General features: G+C 37.5%; 1 protein-coding gene across 2 annotated transcripts in view; it reads right to left on the bottom strand.

The window, feature by feature from the left end:
• LOC124613199 (serine protease snake-like) overlaps window positions 1-20,895 on the bottom strand; it is a 275,095-nt gene that overhangs the window by 28,413 nt on the left and 225,787 nt on the right. For both annotated transcript variants that reach the window (XM_047141860.1, XM_047141861.1), the window contains exon 5: window positions 2,666-2,772. In XM_047141860.1, the coding sequence (XP_046997816.1) occupies window positions 2,666-2,772 (107 nt within the window). The remainder of the gene's footprint in view (window positions 1-2,665; window positions 2,773-20,895) is intronic.

Here is a 20,895-nt window from a genome sequence, read left to right as displayed (position 1 = left end):
AAATATGATGGGCATTGAAGTCTCCCAGTACGAGAAATGGCTGGGAGAGTTGTTCCCTAAGATCTGTGAGAGCCTCGAAGGCCACTGCATCTTGCGGAGGTAGATACAGTGAGCAAACAGTGAACCTCTAACACACACGAATCTCAACAGCAATGGCTTGCAGGTCAGTAACCAGGTGGAGAACAGAGGAGTGTTGTGCATTATGCACAAAAACAGTAATCCCTTCATTGGCACTTTCCACAGTTAGGTCATCCCTGTGATAGTGTGTATATTCCTGCAGTACAGGGGCATAAGGTGCTTTAAAATGTGGTACTGGCAGTGGCAGTGCTGGGCAGGTAGTTCCATGATGTAACAATTGTGGCCTTTTCTCAAATTCTATGGGGAGGGGAAGGCTTCAAATGAACTACATCAGCACAAGTACATTGACAAACACAGGTACTAGCTCTGACACTAGCAACTCCTGTTTGTGTAGCAGCATAAGTTTTCTGGACTGGCTGTTTGAGAATGGAAACAAAAGAGGCAACAAATATGGGTGGCTGTATGGACTTACATAGCTTTTTGGCTTCACCATACAGGATGTGCTTTATTGTGTTGATCTCCTGGATCTTCCATTCTTCAAGGAGAACACTGCAGTCTCTACTCCAAACAGGGTGATCCCCAGAGCAGTTGACAGACTTTGGAGGAAAGGAACAACCAACTCTGTCATTGGTAGCTTTATCACATTTGCGACAAGTAGCTTCTCCTTTACAAACAAGAATAGTGTGCCCATAGTGCTGGCATTTAAAACACTGCATTTTGGGAAATAAGATCATACACTTAGGTATAGGAAACCTGTCTTGACATTCTTTGCAAGTTTCATACTGTTAAAAGTAAGCATAAAATAGTCTGATTTGACAAGATCACCATACACCCTTTTCATACCATTTTGCATGTTGATAATGCCTTCCTGGGACAACTAAACTTTCATTTCTTCTTGGTAAATGTTAACTAGATCCCTGCAAGTCACAACACCTTTGCTGTAGTTCAAGGTGTTGTGCAATTCAGTTTCTATCGCATACCCCCTGAGGCATTGGGCTTTTGAAGGTTCTTTACTTGTTGGGAGCTAGATATTTCAACCAACAGAGTCCTATTGTACATGTGCTTAGCAGATTTTAAGTTTCCAGTAATGCTCTCTATGTATGTAAAAATGGAGAAATTTTAGTGAAATTATCCTCTTTTCTTTTAACTGTAATAAACATATTCTGACAAACAGTATGAATTCTGTTACTAGTGACTGAATCAAGAGGATTGGTAAGCCCTCTTGTTAGACTTGGTGTTGGTACCTTTCCAGCTGCCCACCCTTTCTACTGGGAGGAGGAATGAAAAATTTTGAAGGGTCCATGTCAGCCCCATGAGCAGCTAGGGAAGCAAGAGTTCACTCAGACAGACCGTGCATGCCTGAGAAAGCCTTATAAACTGAGGTGCAGCAGGTTCCCCAGAGGCTACCCACTAACAACTGTTCCACTTCAACAGCCATGCATCACACCAGCGCACAGCATGACCTTGAGATTGAGGAATTTTTTTTATAGAGGTTGTTATCATCCTTACAATCCTAGCTGCCAAGCCAAGAAACCCGTTCCCTGTGACAACAATGTTCCACCACTGTGCCACACACTGAAGCATGCCCAGAGCTTATGGTGACAGTGGACTAGTGGCATTTACCAGCCCCACTCAGGAACCCTGGGGTCACTAAGCACATACCCAATAAATGAATGCTGAGCTCCTGAGAGCACAATCAGTAGGTGTGTCACATTTTATATGTGGGTGTACCTATGCAACTTTATTAATATTGACATCAATATGGTGAATGCTCACCATCAATTTAGTGAATGACAATAACAAATGTACAAGTAGTACACAAATACAGATACTAGTGTTATGTGTACATATTATATCTTTGAACATAAGACAAGCATTTCATGCTCAAGTGTATGTCCATGACCAATGGGCTCATCATATTAAATAAGATGCTGTGGTGCCCCATATTTAATTTGATGCACCCACTGGCTGTGGATGCACACTTGAATGAGAAACACTAGTCTTAAATTCAAATATGTAACATATGTGCATGTCACTAGTTGCTGTATTTGTGTAATACTTGTACATCTGTTATTGTCATTCACTACATTCATGTCAAGATTAATAAAGATGCTTAGAAGCATCCACATTTAAAACGTGACATGCCTACTGGTTATGGGTGTGTGTTTATATGTGAGGCATGACACTAATGCCTGTGGGTGCTGTTGGCTATGTTGAAATCTAACTTGGCTAGCTGAGAGGCATGCATGGATTGTGACAGTCATTCCATGAACAGTGTATAAAGCGTGTCTTGCAAGTTTGATGGTTATTATTAAGATCAGGCACTTTCAGTGCAGATAATTAATTTCTATTTTGACTACTTACTGTAATTCCACTTTTGTATTCACTGTTCATTGGCAATTATGTACTGTTTTTTTGTATCTAATGACATTGTGTTTAAGTTTATTAAATTTATAACCAACACTAACAGGCTTTGTACATAATAACACTTTTCATCCATTCCATTGTGTCTTTCACTAATATGCAGAACAACAATAATAGTTATCAGAATACAAAACTAAATATTAAGTGCTAAATGTTTACTCACTTTCCAGAGTGTGTGCAGTGGGCTGCAGTGAGAACATAATATTCACTAATTAGTGATCCCCCACAGTTCCAAGCCAGAGTACCATCATTTTGATAACCAATAGCAGCCTGTTAAAACACATTTTTATCACACATAAGTAGGTAAGTAGTAACAAAAATAAACAGAAAATATGGAGAGCAGCCACTCTCTGCAAATGAATGCTAGTTAATGGAAAGTTTTCTGATCTGTACCACAGGCGAGCAGTTACCTTTATTTATGACCTGCTTGTGTTCTGATTCTGGAATTCACATTATTGTAATAACAACAAAAAGTGTACTTCATATAAAATAAAGGACAAAAATTTTTCTAAACTACAACATCAGTTAGAATGTAAACAAACTGGGAACAAACTATCTCAACTACTTATCTACATCAACATTTGCATGACTACTCTGCTATTCGCACTTATGTGCTTGGCAGAGAGTGCACAGAACAACTTGCATACAATTTTTTGGCCTTCCCACTCTCAAATACCAAGTGGAAAAAATAAACTTAAATCTTTCCTTGTGAGCTCCCATTTTTCTAATGTTATTACAATGGTCATTTCCACCTAATCTCTGGGACATTTCATGATACAAACTAATGTACGTAAGATGCAATACACATAGCCACATAAAAGTAATCATTCATTCAGCATGTATTGTATCTAACTGAAGCACTTCTTTTGGGTCATTGTAGAGTGCAATCTGTATGCTGCATGTACTAAAAAAAGTCCATCGTCTCATAATTTATTTTGGAACAGAAGAGGTACTTAGAAATAAGAAGAGAGACATATCTGTCTGTTCAGTACTGTAGTTTTCCATTACAATATTTATTTAATATGAAATGAGTGATATATGAACTTCCAAAATTATAAAAACTTTATTTAAAATGTTTCAGATTGAAACTTTTTGTTCAGTACTTAGTCCTAGTTATACTGAGAGTAACAATGTAGATAATTTGGTTACAAATATGTTATTTGAAGAGAAATCACAACATTACAATTTTGGTATAGTAGGGATTACACATAATTTTTACATAGACAAAAGTTATTTAGTTTAATTTTCATATAGCTCAGTTGTATTGTTCTGTTCTCAAGTTATGAGAGAATAACAAGTTTTGTTTAGAAATATTTTATTTAAAAAGTTGTTAAAGACAGAAAGCTTTGAACTATATTACCTTCAATCAAAATTTGAAAATAATTTAAATATCAAATAGTATATTTTTATAATAATAAAATATATGTCTGTTAAAAATCCATGTTCTAATTAGAATATTATAGTACTTAAAAAGTGCATTTTTGAGAAGGTTCTAGTGCAAACAGATACAATGGGTTTTACTTTTAGTGGTAACAGAAAAAACATTCTGTCAGTCTTCTCATGGAAAGAATGAGGCAAGTCCAAGATCAGTTTGAACTGTTTGCAATAATCTGTTAGGTAATATTGTTGAAACTACAAATGTGATCAGTTGAGTTTATTTTTATGTGTTGTTTCCTTATAGTAGCAGTGTTTAGTTTGAAGAGTGATAGTAGTGCAGTCCTCTTATGATCTTTAAATGTGTGGTTTGTCACAAGATAAAGGTGAGAAGCCACCTATTAATCAATCAGCTGAAAAGAGAAATAGTTATGGGAGAATGAGTAATGTTTATAGGCGCCTTAGGGCACTGTCTCATGAGTTAGGGCAGTCACTGCAAATGCTCATCATTTCAGTGTTTCAAACAAGTCAAACCCCATGAAAGAGAACACCTTCTCAAGAACTGCAATTTGTTTGGTGACTGAAATGATGAATCTTCCTATTTAACCAGCTTAAATTCTTTGACATTAATTGCTTGTAGAAGCATAGGCATGACAATTCCAATGCTAGAGATTGCTGTTTATGATGCAATGTAAGAATCAAACAAAGTGATACAACAAATAAAATTCCTGTTTGCCAAAAGGTCTTCATTCATTTGCATGGAATTATCATTTTACTGTCTCAACATTCATCAAATGACAGTGAGGCAATATTTTATACTTGCACTGAAGATGTAGGGAATTAAGGAGGGAATGAAGTTTGTAGTTTTTACTCACTTGCATGAGTGAAATCCTTGATCCAAAAGTAAGGGTTCTTGTAATGTTCTGTGATACATGCTCAGAACAGAATAAGAACGACACCATGCTCATATACTATCACTATCTCATTCATACCATTAAGAGAGTAGAAGGTGTCAAAATAGTATTTTCAATAAGCAGAGACTCTTATATGAAATGAGATAAAAACTTTGGTTTGATAAGAAAGGAAGTTATTACTGTGTTACCAAAAGACCAAGGTTAATTCTTTTGAAACCACAATAGTGAACCCAAGGCCTTACAAAGTCATTGCTGTTCAACAAGAAACTATATGAAACTGGACCACCTTTCTGAAGCAAGTTACAAACCAAAATATTCTTTCAAAACATGATTGCTTAGAGAAGCTCTGGTTATGAAGGCAGATAAGCTGTTCAAACATAAGATTACTTACGATGGAGCCTGGGTACCACTACATTTGGAACATTCTGGTGGTATACAAGTAGATGTCAAGCCTGAGTATCAACCACAGGGCCCTGGCAAATTCTTATTGCCTATAAGAGCATATAATGGTAAGTGTTTTATAATGTGAATCTTTTTGAAAGGTAAATCATGATAACTTTACAAATAACTAGTTCTAGGGGTATATTTTCAGAGGTGCTGCCAATACCTTATGATTATGCAGACATTCAGGAATTCAAACAGTTGTCTTCGTTGATCAATTATGGACCATGGGACAATGGCTGGCATGTGTTTCTTGATGCATTAATTTACCAACAGCCGTATGTATTGTAGAAATTTATTTTATGAACTTCTTATGTGCTACCATTTTCGGCATCACATTGATGCCATCTTCAGGCTCCTGTGCAATGAGTAGAACAAATGTACTATTGTTGAAATATAGAACATACATTAACAGTTGACAGTTATCATGTTAACTATGAAAGTGGCTCAAAAAGACATATTGAATATCATTAAAACTATATGTAACATTAGGGCAAATATGCTTCTGCTTATGTCATACTGTTGTTAATAGTTTTCACTGTTTTACTTGAATATAGTCATACCCCACATAATACGACCTAGGCTATGCACATGTAACTTATGTATTCTGACATAGTTATGTCACATTTTCTTGTATTTTAATTTATTTTATTATTTATTTACATTAGTTAATTATTTTTAAAAAAATATTCTTCCACTGGACATATGATTGTTTGTAGTACATTTGATGTGTTGCATGGCCTATTACAACTATGTGGTACAGATTTATGAATAACGGGGTATACATATCTTCATCTATCATGCTATATTCGAGTAAAACAGTGAAAACTATTAACAACAGCAGGACATAAGCAGAATCATATTTGCCCTAATGTTACATATAGTTTTAATGATATACTACATGTCTTTTTGAGCCACTTACATAGTTAACATGATACCTGACAATTGTTAAAATATGTTCTATATTTTTTATATAGTGCATTTGTTCTACTCATTGTATAGGGGCCTGAAGATGGCATCAATGTAATGCCGAAACTGGTAGCACATAAGAAGTTCATAAAATAAATTTCTACAATACATATGGCTGTTGGTAAATTATTGCATCAAGAACCAAACAGTTGTGGCCAAGACACAAGAAATTTCCATTCCAGTCCACCACATAAAGAACCAAAACCCGGCTCCAATAAAAAGAAACTTTCAGTGCTCAACAACACAAAGAAGGGAAGGAATGGACCCACCATGTTTTTCTTGTGGTAAAGATGCACTTTCTTTGCAAGTATTGCCTTTTTTATCACATAATTTCAATTGTTCCTTTTTTCTAATGTACATCCTCTGCAATTTTTTTGTAATCTTAAAAGTTTAAATTTCCTCTCCTGATAAATGTACAAAATGTCACTTAGCCCATTTTTCCATGGGCTCTTCATTTGCAAACCTAATAGCACCATTACAACAGAGTAACTTTTTTATTTGTGATTGTCCTGTCAAATAAACTAATGTTATCAAGATCTTGCAAAACAATATTTGTTTCCTTTCATGAATGAGGCTCAACTGCTGGCAGTACGACAATGACTTTTGTTGTATATTGTTTCTCTGATATCATTGTATGAGTATGTGAGTATTGTGGGCACTGTTTAAGTCAGCTGATCTTTGAGGGAGTGAAAGAAGAGGTGGCGGCAATTCCTGCCATGCATATAACCCACAGAGAAGGAGCAGCATAGAAGAAGCAGGTAACAGTTTCCTCATTCCATATAGGCAGTGTACAAGTGAACTGTGCTTCATACTGAGTGTTTACAAAAGCAGAAGGAACACACAGAGGAAATCAGATTAAATATTATATTAGCAGTGGTTCTTTCCAACTTCCCACAGGTAGCACTTACAAGGGAACCTCCCCATCGCACCCCCGTCAGATTTAGTTATAAGTTGGCACAGTGGATAGGCCTTGATAAACTGAACACAGATCAATTGAGAAAACAGGAAGTTGTGTGGAACTGTGAAAAAATAAGCAAAATATACAAACTGAGTAGTCCATGGACCACATAGGCAACATCATGACAGTGTGAGCTCAGGAGCGGCGTGGTCCAGTGGTAGCGTGAGCAGCTGCAGAATGAGAGGTCCCTGGTTCAAGTCTTCCCTCGGGTGAAAATTTTACTTTCTTTATTTTTGCATAGTTATTATCTGTCCGTTCGTTCACTGACGTCTCTGTTCACTGTAATAAATTTAGTGTCTTTGTTTTGCGACCGCATCGCAAAACCGTGCGATTAGTAGACGAAAGGATGTGCCTCTCCAATGGGAACCGAAAACATTTGATCGCAAGGTCATAGGTCAACTGATTCCTCCACAGGAAAACATGTCTGATATATTCTATACGACACTGGTGACGGCATGTGCATCACATGACAGGAATATGTTATCGACCCACCTAACTTGTACATTTGGCGAATGGGTACAAAGATTCTTCTACCTTGCCCGATTTAGGTTTTCTTGTGGATGTGATAAACACTCCCAAAAAAGTGATGAAAACATAAGAGTTTGTCACATAAACTGAAAATAAAAAATTAAACTTTTCACTCGACGGAAGATTTGAACCAAGGACCTTTCGTTCCGCAGCTGCTCACGTTACCACGAGACCACAGCGCTCTTGCGTTCCTAATGTCTTTGATATTGCATATCTTGCCGTGAACTACTCAGTTTGTATATTTTGCTTATTTTTTTCACAGTTCCACACAACTTCTTCCTGTTTTCTCAACTGATCTGTGTTCAGTTTTTCAAGGCCTATCCACCGTGCCAACTTATAACTAAATCTGAGGGGGGTGCGATGGGGAGGTTCCCTTGTTAGTACCGAGCGAGGTGGCGCAGTGGTTAGCACACTGGACTCGCATTCGGGAGGACGACGGTTCAATCCCGTCTCCGGCCATCCTGATTTAGGTTTTCCGTGATTTCCCTAAATCGTTTCAGGCAAATGCCAGGATGGTTCCTTTGAAAGGGCATGGCCGATTTCCTTCCCAATCCTTCCCGAACCCGAGCTTGCGCTCCGTCTCTAATGACCTCGTTGTCGACGGGACGTTAAACACTAACCACCACCACCAGCACTTAGTAACTATGGCCAGACAACTGGTATTGTGAAACAGTAATAAATTATGTATGCAAACCTAATTCATCATTCAGTCTTCTATTACTGAAAAGTATCAAAATTCCTACAGTAATTCCTGAGATTAGTCTTCGCGTACTGACAGAAAAATATGGTAGGGGACTTTAATTTATAATATGTATAGCTGTGTAAGTGAAATTGAAACTGCAGTCACCTTTAATGATATGTTAAAAAAACAACATTTATTTCTGCAAATTATGTATAACTACAGGAGCTATAGTTATAGTGATGTGTTGTGGAAGGAGATCATGAGGATTGTCTAGCAACTGCTGGAAGTAAAACTCCAACGTCTCCAATAGAGAACCTTTAATTTTACAAGCAGAAGAACACAATTTTCACCTAAATTTTGATGCCAAGGATTGATCCATATTTAGATATGCTGCATGGAGGGAAGAGTACAATCTTGATCAACATTTTATCCCTTTAGATGACAAGCTCCAACCATTAAAAACCACATGAAGAGTTCTGTTTGGGTTTCCACACAATCAGTGCTACCCAGTAATACTGGAAGCAAGCATGCAGATTCCATGGTAAATTATATTTCCCACCCACGTGGGCACTTTCAGAAAGCAAAATGGTCCAAATTCACTGAAAAACATGATAACATTTTGGGACAAATTCCTCTCTTGACCAATAGTAAGAAACATTTGTGAGTGCAGTGTTAATCACAGCAGGAAGTTTATTCCTAGAGCAGACAGGAAGTAGTACATTTCAGAGTGATCTGAGGTCAGTGAGAAACTATAAGAGGTTAACCTCTTCAGACATAGCAGGTTGGATACTCTCTATCTTTTATGTTTTCCTTTCCTCAATAATTAGCATTTTTACGTTACTGCACTCGAACTATATTGTGTAGCATCAACCTAAGGCAATATGTGGCTGTCCGTTTGTCTGTACAAAATTGAAGTATATGAGGCAAAAACTGGTCACAAATAAGAATTTAGATATCATGAAAGAGCAATTAAAGTGTTTGACCTTCAAGTTTTGGTGTGTACTACATTATTGACAATAGCCTACTTTCACCACCAAATTTCATTTAATTTTTGGAGGAAGCACTGGCTACTGAGGACATCTGTGTAGGTGAAATGGATAAGCTATACTCTCAACAGGAGAGAGAGAAACAACAGACAAATAGGTGCAGAATCTTGGAGCCATGTGCCACGAGAAACTGTTGGTCACTATTGAAAAAACTACACTTCAAACAATCAAGCAGAAAAGCATAGTCTCTGACAAGGGAGGAGGAAATTGAACAACATGCAATAACAACCACATCACTTCAGCTCAACATCTGAACCATCTATTTCTGAACATTATGTCACAAAAGTAATGCGACAACAGAGAATAATGATAGCAAGATGTACACATCATTGCCCATATTCTCTGCCATTCACTCCTGAAGATTTTCCAATGGCTCTACAAGACATTAAATCAGGTGAAGTTCAAGGTTTTGATGAGATATACTCAGAATTCCTTCCACATTGTGGTAAATGTGCTAAAACATGGCTATCTCAATTAGATACTTAGCTGTAGAAAAGTTCAAAGTGCCAAATTCATGAAAAATGTGATAAGCGGTTTGAAAGTTGCAGGACACCAAGGAGGATTACATATGAAAAGTGCCACATCCACTGAGAATTCCAAGTGGTTACACTTGCCACAACTAGATGGAAATGGTGCTAAGTTGCCTGCTGATTTCATAAGAATGGTGCAATGTGTCATTCAGTTGTGTTTGTCTCACTTTGATGCCAAGAAAAGTGTATGCATAGACTTCTATTCTGTCCTTTTTTGTGAACCACTGCTCTTCAACTCGTAAGGTATGTTTATAAACATCGTATAATATTATGATCATATACAGTCATATAAATGAAATATTATATACCTAAAGTTAAAATCTTCTGGGTTATTAGGCCACATCATGTTTCTTCTAAAATGTTCGACGTTTCGACCCCTCTGCTGGGATCTTCCTCAGGATCTTTTGATGTCCACTACTGCTGGAACACTGACAGAGACGAGTGTCGCGTCCACTTATAAAGGGGGAGTTTTCTGGCATTCATGCTGGAGAAGTGATAGTATTGATTAAAATTCATATGGCTACCATTGGTGGGCCATAGTCATAGGCTAATATTCCCACTCTGATGCAGAAGAAGGGGTGTTGGTAGCTTATCTCCTGTGGATACCATTGGTGGTCCATCGTCATTGGCTAGAAAGGCACTATTCCACACTTATGCTGGAGAAGGGTTGTTGGTTGAAATGCCTACATCATCAGTGGCTAGATTCAAAATGGACAGAGCAAGAGAGGGGGAATGTTTACCCAAAATATTATTGTCTGCCGAAGTGACTTGCAGCGCGTTGTTTATGCTGCTCACACACCATGGCCCCGTATTTACTTCCTTGATAGCGGGGAGCCACGATGCCGGAAGCCTATAGCCATCCTCTCTATTGAAATTAGATACATTCTTAGAAATTTCAACCACTTCTCGGACCTTTCTTCTACAAATGTTTGTTTCTTTAGCCAGTACACGTACGTTATTAAAATCGATGTCAGCGCCACAGTTCTCGTGATGTTCCGCTACTGCCACTTTTGCACTTTGTTTTAGCCGCATGTGCCGTGTGTGTTCCTTAATGCGTTCTTTAACAGCTATTCCTGTTTTGCCTATATACACTTTGCCGCAGCCACATGACACTTGATAGATGCCTGCATTGTGGAGGTAATCAGGTGCATCCGTTTTCCTTTGGAAAAAGTCTTTTATTTTGTTTTGACTGTACCTACATGTTATCTTTAAATCATTTTGTACATATATGATGACCGTATGTGGGCTGTGAAATTTATGTAAGAAATGATTGCTGTTGAATGTATACATATTTCCTGTGTCCTCTATGTTGTTGTTGTTGTTGTTGTGGTCTTCAGTCCTGAGACTGGTTTGATGCAGCTCTCCATGCTACTCTATCCTGTGCAAGCTTCTCCCAGTACCTACTGCAACCTACATCCTTCTGAATCTGCTTAGTGTATTCACCTCTTGGTCTCCCTCTACGATTTTTACCCTCCACGCTGCCCTCCAATACTAAATTGGTGATCCCCTGATGCCTCAGAACATGTCCTACCAACCGATCCCTTCTTCTGGTCAAGTTGTGCCACAAACTTCTCTTCTCCCCAATCCTATTCAATACTTCCTCATTAGTTATGTGATCTACCCATCTAATCTTCAGCATTCTTCTGTAGCACCACATTTTGAAAGCTTCTATTCTCTTTTTGTCCAAACTATTTATCGTCCATGTTTCACTTCCATACATGGCTCTATAGAAAGTGTCCTCTATAGAAAACATAATAATTTTGTTGTTCTTTCCTTCAGGTACCACGCAAATGTAGATGAAGTTGCAGTGAGCTGACACCGGCATTGAAAGCAGTTTTGTTTTCTGAATTCTAATAAGCAAGAGTACTCAACACAAGGAATCTTCCTGATGGGTCTTGTTAGTGTCACACCAGTACGGCATCATTGGCATGGAACCTATGATAATTCTGCTGAAAGTCGCCAATAGGGAACAGTTCAGTATTCTATTCCAAATGGTACAGGAAATCTTGTTGCAGTTTGCAAAATGACTTTATGAATATCTTTGCTGTCGAAAAGAAAAGGCTGGAAATATTTACTAAGAAGAAAAATCTTCGAGAAAGAACATTCACTGACCACAGAATGAGACACACTCAATCAAAATACAGTGATGAAGACAAAATGTATATAGAACAGCACATGAATGGCTTTCCCCAGGAAGTTAGCCATTGCAGCTGAGCAAGATGAAGCAAGGAATACCTCAGTCCTGACCTGAATGTTTCAAGAATGTACTCCCTCTTTAAAAAGGTGTTTCCTGAAAGCACCACAAGTTCCACTTTTTATTGTAGAGTCTTTCTGAAAGAATTTCCCAACCTTTACTTCCACAGATCTAGGAATGATACCATCTTTATATACATATAGTTAAAGCTCACTGGCCATTTGACCATCTTCTGTGCAGATGCACAAACGGTCCCCAAATTTCTTACGGGAATTGGTAAATCCATGAGTAATGAGTGTAATGGGCAGGGGCACTACGAATATAGTGCAGGACAATAAGTTAGGAATGTGGGTCTCACGGGAGGCATGCCAGAGATAAGTCCATGCAGTCGCACTATCCTCTGTGTCCTGGGTGGCTCAGATGTATAGAGCATCTGCCATGTAAGTAGAAGATCCCAGTTTCGAGTCCTGGTCGGGGCACACATTTTCAACAGCCCCGTTGACGTATATCAACACCTGTATGCAGCTAAGGGTATTCATTTCATTGTATTGATTTAACTGTAATTTCAGATACCTACAAGACATGTGACGTACTGAACACTGAATCAAAAGCAGGTGCACCGCACTCACACGTGCATTTAGAGATTCACCATAGGAAGGCTGAGATGGCATAGAGCCTTCTGAAGAGTAACATCAGTTCTTCTCAGTTCCCTGACAGTGACATTTTCTGCATATCGATTAATATGCAGCAGGTGATGTTTGTGCCCACACTAACGCACTCTGAGATGTTTTATTGCTGACAGCTATCTTGTTACAACTTGGTAGTATCTGTAAGTGACACCCTTCAGCTTTACATGTGCATGTGGGATGAGAGGATCGCTGGTAGGGGTGGAAATGAAATCACATCATGCATTGTGAAAGTGTTAAACACCGGGATAACAATGAAGAAAAACCTTATGCTTGGAGTGACAACTGTGCTATACAAAGCAAGAATCAAATGATGGTATTTCTTTTTCTTGTGGCAAATGGGTTGTTCACATGAATAGAACAACTGTTTCTTGTCAGTGGGCACAGCTTTCTCCCCTGTGACTCTGAGTTTGCCTTGGACAGAGAGAAGGAAGCTGGTGACAAATGCATTTGTACCAAGTGACCTAAGCAAAGGTCAATGAAGCAAAGGTTATTAAATCTTTCAAAGTAATGTCTATGAATACTTACGATTTTTTTAATATTCAGGCTGTGGCAGACAAGACATTTCAAAAGCTGTCAGCATCACATATGAATCAACAGATGTAGCATGTGTAGCAATAAAAGAATGTTATACCGACATAGCAAGGATCCTTAAGGTGAATGTGCTCAAAACAAGGAAACATGCAAGAAACATCCAATCTGCTATCTTTGGACCTATTTCCTCAATCCATTCAATTACAGATGAAAATGAGAAAGATTTAAAGGCTGGAAAAGAATGAGCATAAAGAATATTATATGCAGATCTGTGGAGAGTGACTAAGAACATAGCACCTAGAATAATTTGATGGGGCTTAGCACCTTTCGTAAATGATTCTGTTCGAATTATCTTCAGCACCAAACAACTACAACTGTGTCATGAAACCACCACTAATATATGATAAGATACTCTCATTCATAACATGGAAAGGTTTGAGGAATAAATAATTAAAACACTGCAATACAGACAGTTTGTTTGTAATAACTTCAGTTCATAAATTTGGCATTTTGCACCTTTCTACAGTTAAGTATACAGTTATTCTCCAATATTCTGGAAACAGCATCCATATTATGATGTGAAACAGGCAAAGATCATAATTATGTTAAAACCAGGTAAATTCAACAAAAAACCTGAAAAGTACCTTCCTATTGCTCTTCTGAGTATGGTGGAAAAATTACTTGAAAGGATACTTAGAAAGTTTCCTGTTGAACAAGACAGATTTTAGGCAAACCATAGCTGTGTGGACTAAGTATGTTCATTGATAATTTACACGTAAGGTAGCTTCCAGAAACAACTAAATACCTCTTCTGTATGTACTGATGTATCTGCAGCTTATGATACTGTGTTGAGGTAGGCTGTTGTCTATCAGCTGCTCCATGTAATGTCCTACAGAAGAACAGCACAACTTCTTAATACTATGTTGACTGACTGGTCATTTCAGGTAATTATATGCAATGACAACAGTGACTAGAAGATCCTTAACAAACGCCTGCCTCAAGTCCCAGCCCTAATTCCATTACTATTTTGCTTGCATATTGCAGATACGCCAGCCACTCAGTCCTGGAAGATTGATTACACTGATGCCTGGGTGATAGCAACACAACAGAAACAAACTGAAGTCAATGGAGATATATTAATAAAAGACCCAAGTATAGTGGGACAATGTTTTTATAAATGGGACTTCAACCAAACCCTAAGAAAACTGAATCCACATGCTTTCATCTGAATAACACCCTGGACAACTGTGAACTGGGCATATTTTTTGAGGGTTATCTCCCAGCCCATATCAAATATCCATGGTACATTGGTGTTATACTTGACAGAAAGCTGTCATGTAAACAGCATATAGAAGACTGCAGATAAACTGAGGTAAACAAATGATATTCTGAAAAAATTATGTGGTGCAACATGGATTTTGCAGTTTTGACCTTATTATCATCTGCCTTTCGCCTTGTCTGCTATTCAGCGGAATATTGTAGTCCTGTATGGATAAGCAACAGTCACATGAAGCTGGTAGATGCACAAGTAAATCAAACAATGCAGACTGTTATTAGTACAGTTAAGTCCACTTCAGTATTCTGGCTACATGCCACAAACCATGTTCCACCACCGAACTTGAGAAGAAAGGGTATGCTGTGGAGGGTATATATGAAAATCTGCAACAACTGGCAGTTGCCTGTTTGTGAGGATACCTGAATCAATAGATTCCCCTTTCAGAGCACCTAGCAACCTGACAGGCCGTAACTTCAATATCCATGGAGCTTGGACCAAAGAATGGTATAGCAACATTCCATCAGAGCTCTATAGCTTTATCCAAGTCAACAATAAACCATACGAACTTGATCTGCCCTGTAGGGCAAAGTGTATTCTCAAGTGAACCAACCATGGGAGACGCAGTGACCTATTATATGGATGGGGAAAGACCACCACTATGGAGTGCACCTGCGGCTTTCTTTGGCCAACAGTCACACATATTGTTGAACAGTGTTCTGGAAATTCATACCCTGGAAACTCTTCAGACTTCTTGGATACTACAAGCAGATGTGATTAATTATATAAATAATAATAATAATAATAATAACAATAATACATCCAAACGTATATATACAACTACAGAAATCCGTAATTATTGATACGTGTTCAATAACCCGAAAGTTCCTAAATACAATGTAACATATACCGTACAGTTAAAAGGAAGTCACGCTTGATGAAGGTCCGTGTCACTTTCCATTTTTAACCAGACCTAAGGTCTGAGAAAAATAGAAATAACAATAATAATAATAAATCCCGTGGAGGCCCGGGAAAAGAATAGGCCTCCCGTATGTTCTGCCAGTCATAAAAGGCGACGAAAAGAACAAACAACTAATAGGGCTAACCCCCCTTTTAGTGTGATGACTTGGTTCAGGACAGAACTAAAGAAGCCTCGGACAAGCGCCGTCATGGTCGGGGACGACGCTTGAACCCTATGCCCGCCCACAATGGTAACAACACTGCTAGCCAACTGGAAACTGATTTAAATCCAAATAGAGGTGTTTTGCAGGATATGCTTCCTGCAACCACCCTAGAAGGAAAACAAAGACAGAGGATGAGATGGTCAGATGTAGTTAATCGACACCTCATGTTCTGTTATTACCAAGCAACAAAACTAGGAACCAACACAACTGGATACAGACCACAAGTATACACAACATTTATTACCAGATACCCAGAATTAAAATTTTTAACAGAACAACGACTAGCTGATCAGATCCGTGTAATAATGAAAAATAACAGGATACCCCAGTCAGAATTAGAAAACATCAAACAACAAGTACAACAAATACTGGAACAAAATAATGTGCAATCAGATGAAGAAGAAAATACAGTAATGGACTCAAACATCCCAGGGCAAACAAACAAAGAACAACACGCATCAATTAAACAATCAGAGGAAAACGAAATCTTAAGACAGCCACCAGAACAAGTACAAATAGAAAACGAAGTGACACACATGTTAGATATAGAAGAAAAATTTCAGCTGACATATATAGAATACAAAGACACAAATACAGACATTAGACCATTCTTGCATAGACCGCCAAATAACCCACAAGTCGAAACAACAATAAAAACTATCAACACAATCATACACAACAAAATAAATGAAAACACAACTATGGAAGAGTTACAACTACTGGTTTATATAGGAGCACTCACTACACTAAATATAGACACTAGGCAGAGATCAGAACCAATCAACACACAGAAGAAACCCACAAAGCCAGCATGGCAACACAGGCTACAGATCATAATAGAAAAACTGAGAAAAGACATCGGACAGCTAACACAATTTATAAGAAATGAAATGTTAGAAAAAAAATGAAAAAGGTTAGGTAAAATCTCACAACAAGAAGCGATAGAGCAATTAGATGAAAAGAAGCAGAAATTACAAGCATTGGCCAAATGACTTAGAAGATACAAAAAAAGTGAAAATAGAAGGAAACAAAACCAAACATTCAACACAAACCAAAAGAAATTTTACCAGACAATACATAACACACACATTAAAATAGACAATCCACCAAACATAACAGAAATGGAACACTTCTGGAGCAACATATGGTCAAACCCGGTACAACATAACAGGCATGCACGGTGGATACAAGCAGAAACAGGCACATACAAGTTGATACCACAAATGCCTGAAGTAAAAATTTTGCAACATGAAGTCACCCAAGCAATTAATTCTACTCACAATTGGAAAGCCCCTGGAAAAGATAAAATAGCAAATTTCTGGCTAAAGAAGTTCACCTCAACACATTCACATCTAACTAAATTATTTAACAGTTACATTGCAGACCCATACACATTCCCTGATACACTTACACATGGAATAACTTATCTGAAACCTAAAGATCAAGCAGACACAGCAAACCCAGCTAAATATCGCCCCATAACATGCCTACCAACAATATACAAAGTGTTAACTTCAGTCATTACACAGAAATTATTGACACATACAACACAGAACAAAATTATAAATGAAGAACAAAAAGGCTGTTGCAAAGGAGCACGAGGATGTAAAGAGCAACTGATACTAGATGCAGAGGTGACATATCAAGCTAAAACTAAACAAAGGTCGCTACACTACACATACATTGATTACCAAAAAGCTTTTGATAGTGTACCCCACTCATGGTTACTACAAATATTGGAAATATACAAAGTAAATCCTAAATTGATACAGTTCCTAAACATAGTAATGAAAAATTGGAAAACCACACTTAATATCCAAATAAATTGAAATATCATCACATCACAGCCAATACAGATTAAGCATGGAATATACCAAGGAGACTCATTAAGTCCTTTCTGGTTCTGCCTTGCTCTGAACCCACTATCCAAAATGCTAAATAATACAAATTATGGATACAATATTACTGGAACATACCCACACAAAATCACACATTTGCTATACATGGATGATCTAAAACTACTGGCAGCAACAAATCAACAACTCAACCAATTACTTAAGATAACAGAAGTTTTCAGCAATGATATAAATATGGCTTTTGGAACAGACAAATGTAAGAAAAATAGCATAGTCAAGGGAAAACACACTAAACAAGAAGATTACATAATGGATAACCACAGCGACTGCATAGAAGCAATGGAAAAAACAGATGCCTATAAATATCTAGGATACAGACAAAAAATAGGCATAGATAATACAAATATTAAAGAAGAACTAAAAGAAAAACATAGACAAAGACTAACAAAAATACTGAAAACAGAATTGACAGCAAGAAACAAGGTAAAAGCTATAAATACTTATGCTATACCAATATTGGCCTACTCATTTGGAGTAGTGTAATGGAGTAACACAGACCTAGAAGCACTCAATACACTTACACGATCACAATGCCACAAATATAGAATACATCACATACATTCAGCAACAGAAAGATTCACAATAAGCAGGAAGGAAGGAGGAAGGGGATTTATCGACATAAAAAACCTGCATTATGGACAGGTAGACAATTTAAGAAAATTCTTTCTAGAATGCGCAGAAACTAGCAAAATACACAAAGCAGTCACTCATATAAATACATCGGCTACACCACTGCAATTTCATAACCACTTCTACAACCCTTTAGATCACATAACATCAACAGATACGAAGAAAGTAAATTGGAAAAAGAAAACACTACATGGCAAGCACCCGTATCATCTAACACAGCCACACATCGATCAAGACACATCCAACACATGGCTACGAAAAGGCAATATATACAGTGAGATGGAAGGATTCATGATTGCAATACAGGATCAAACAATAAACACCAGATATTACAGCAAGCATATTATTAAAGACCCCAATACTACAACAGATAAATGCAGACTTTGCAAACAACAAAAAGAAACAGTAGATCACATCACAAGCGGATGTACAATACTAGCAAATACAGAATACCACAGAAGACATGAGAATGTAGCAAAAATAATACACCAACAACTTGCCATACAACATAAACTAATAAAACAACATGTTCCCACATACAAGTATGCACCACAAAATGTACTGGAGAATGATGAATACAAATTATACTGGAACAGGACCATTATAACAGATAAAACAACACCACATAACAAACCTGACACCATACTCACCAATAAAAAGAAGAAATTAACACAACTAATCGAAATATCCATACCCAATACAACAAATATACAAAAGAAAACAGGAGAAAAAATTGAAAAATACATCAAACTGGCTGAGGAAGTCAAGGACATGTGGCATCAGGATAAAGTTGACATTATACCAATTATACTATCAACTACAGGAGTCATACCACACAATATCCACCAGTACATCAACGCAATACAGCTACACCCAAACTTATATATACAACTACAGAAATCAGTAATTATTGATACATGTTCAATTACCCGAAAGTTCCTAAATGCAATATAACACATACCGTACAGTTAAAAGGAAATGACGCTTGATCAAGGTCCGTGTCACTTTGCATTTTTAACCAGACTTAACGTCTGAGAAAGTAAAGAAATAATAATAATAATAATAATAACAATAATAATAATAATAATAATAATAATAATAATAATTATTATTATTATTATTATATGTAGGTGAAACTACATGCAGGTGATGCCTGTATAGAAGTGCAAAAGAAGAAAGGACCCAAAGACTTGCAGAGTGACTTCCTCCACATCAGTTGCTGCAGATTCTTAATATTCTGAGCTCAAATATAATACATTTCCTTGAGACAGAAAAGCTTCTGTCCATAAATCATCACTGATTTAGAAATCATTGCTCATGTGAAACTCGGCTACCCCTTTTCTCACATTTTATTCAGTGAACTGTGGATGAAGGACAACAGACAGTTTTCATATTCCTAGATTTCTGGAAAACTTTGATACAGTGTCCCCCTGCAGATATTAATGAAGATTTGAGCATGTGGAATAGGACCCCAGATATGTAAGTGGCTTAAAGATATCTTAAGAAAAACAACCCAGTATGTTTCTCCAATGGTAAGTGTTCATCAGAGACAGGGGTGTCATCAGGAAAGTCCCAGGGAAGTGTGATAGTACTGCTCTTACTCTTTATACACATAAATGATCAGATGGAGAGGGTGAGGAGTAATCTGTGGCTGTTCGCTGATGATGCTGTGGTGTATGTGAAGGCAGTGCCACTGAGTGATAGGAGGAGGATGTAAGATGAGCTAGACAAAGTTTCTAGTTTGTGTGGTAAATGACAGCTTGCTCTAAATGAAAAAAAGTGTAATGCAGATGAGTAAGAAAAACTATCCTTTGATGGTTGAATACAGTATTAGTAGTGTGCTGCTTGATACAGTCATTTCAATTAAATATCTAGGTGTAATGTTGCAAATTGATATGAAATGGAATGAGCCCATAAGGATGGTAGTAGGGAACATGAACAGTTGACTTTGATTTATTGGAAGTATTTTAGGAAAGTGTAGCTGATCAAGGAAACCATGTACAGAACACTACTGCAACACAGACTTGACTACTTACTGCTTGTGTGTTTAGGATTGCCACCAGAAAGGATTAAAGAAAGACATCGAAGCAATTCAGAGACATGTTGCTAGATTTATTACTGGCAGGTCCCATCAACCCTCTAGTAGTACAGAGATGCTCCGTACACTCAAATGGGAATCCCTGGCAGGAAGATGATGATGTTTATGTGAAATGCTGTTGGGGAAATTTAGAGAACTGGCTTTGGCAGCTGACAGAAGAAGGATTTTTCTGCTATCATTGTTCATTTTGCATAAGGACTGAATTTTTTTTCCCTTGCTCCATTTGTGAGAGGAACAGGAAAGGAAATGATTCACAGTGGTGCACAGTACCCTCCACCATGCACTACACAGTGGCTTGCGGAGTATCTATCTAGATGTAGATGGAAAAATTTTTAAGCCAAAAAAACAGATTCCAGTAACACAGAAAAATTGGATGAGCATATTGAAGCAATTCAGAATGTGGTGAACTTAGTAACAAAAGAAGAATTACAAAGTT

Source organism: Schistocerca americana, chromosome 4 (assembly GCF_021461395.2).
Source record: "Schistocerca americana isolate TAMUIC-IGC-003095 chromosome 4, iqSchAmer2.1, whole genome shotgun sequence".
Classification (NCBI taxonomy): Eukaryota; Metazoa; Arthropoda; class Insecta; order Orthoptera; family Acrididae; genus Schistocerca; species Schistocerca americana.
Note: the sequence above shows the minus strand (reverse complement) of the source record. Positions and strands in the feature narration are given on the sequence as shown.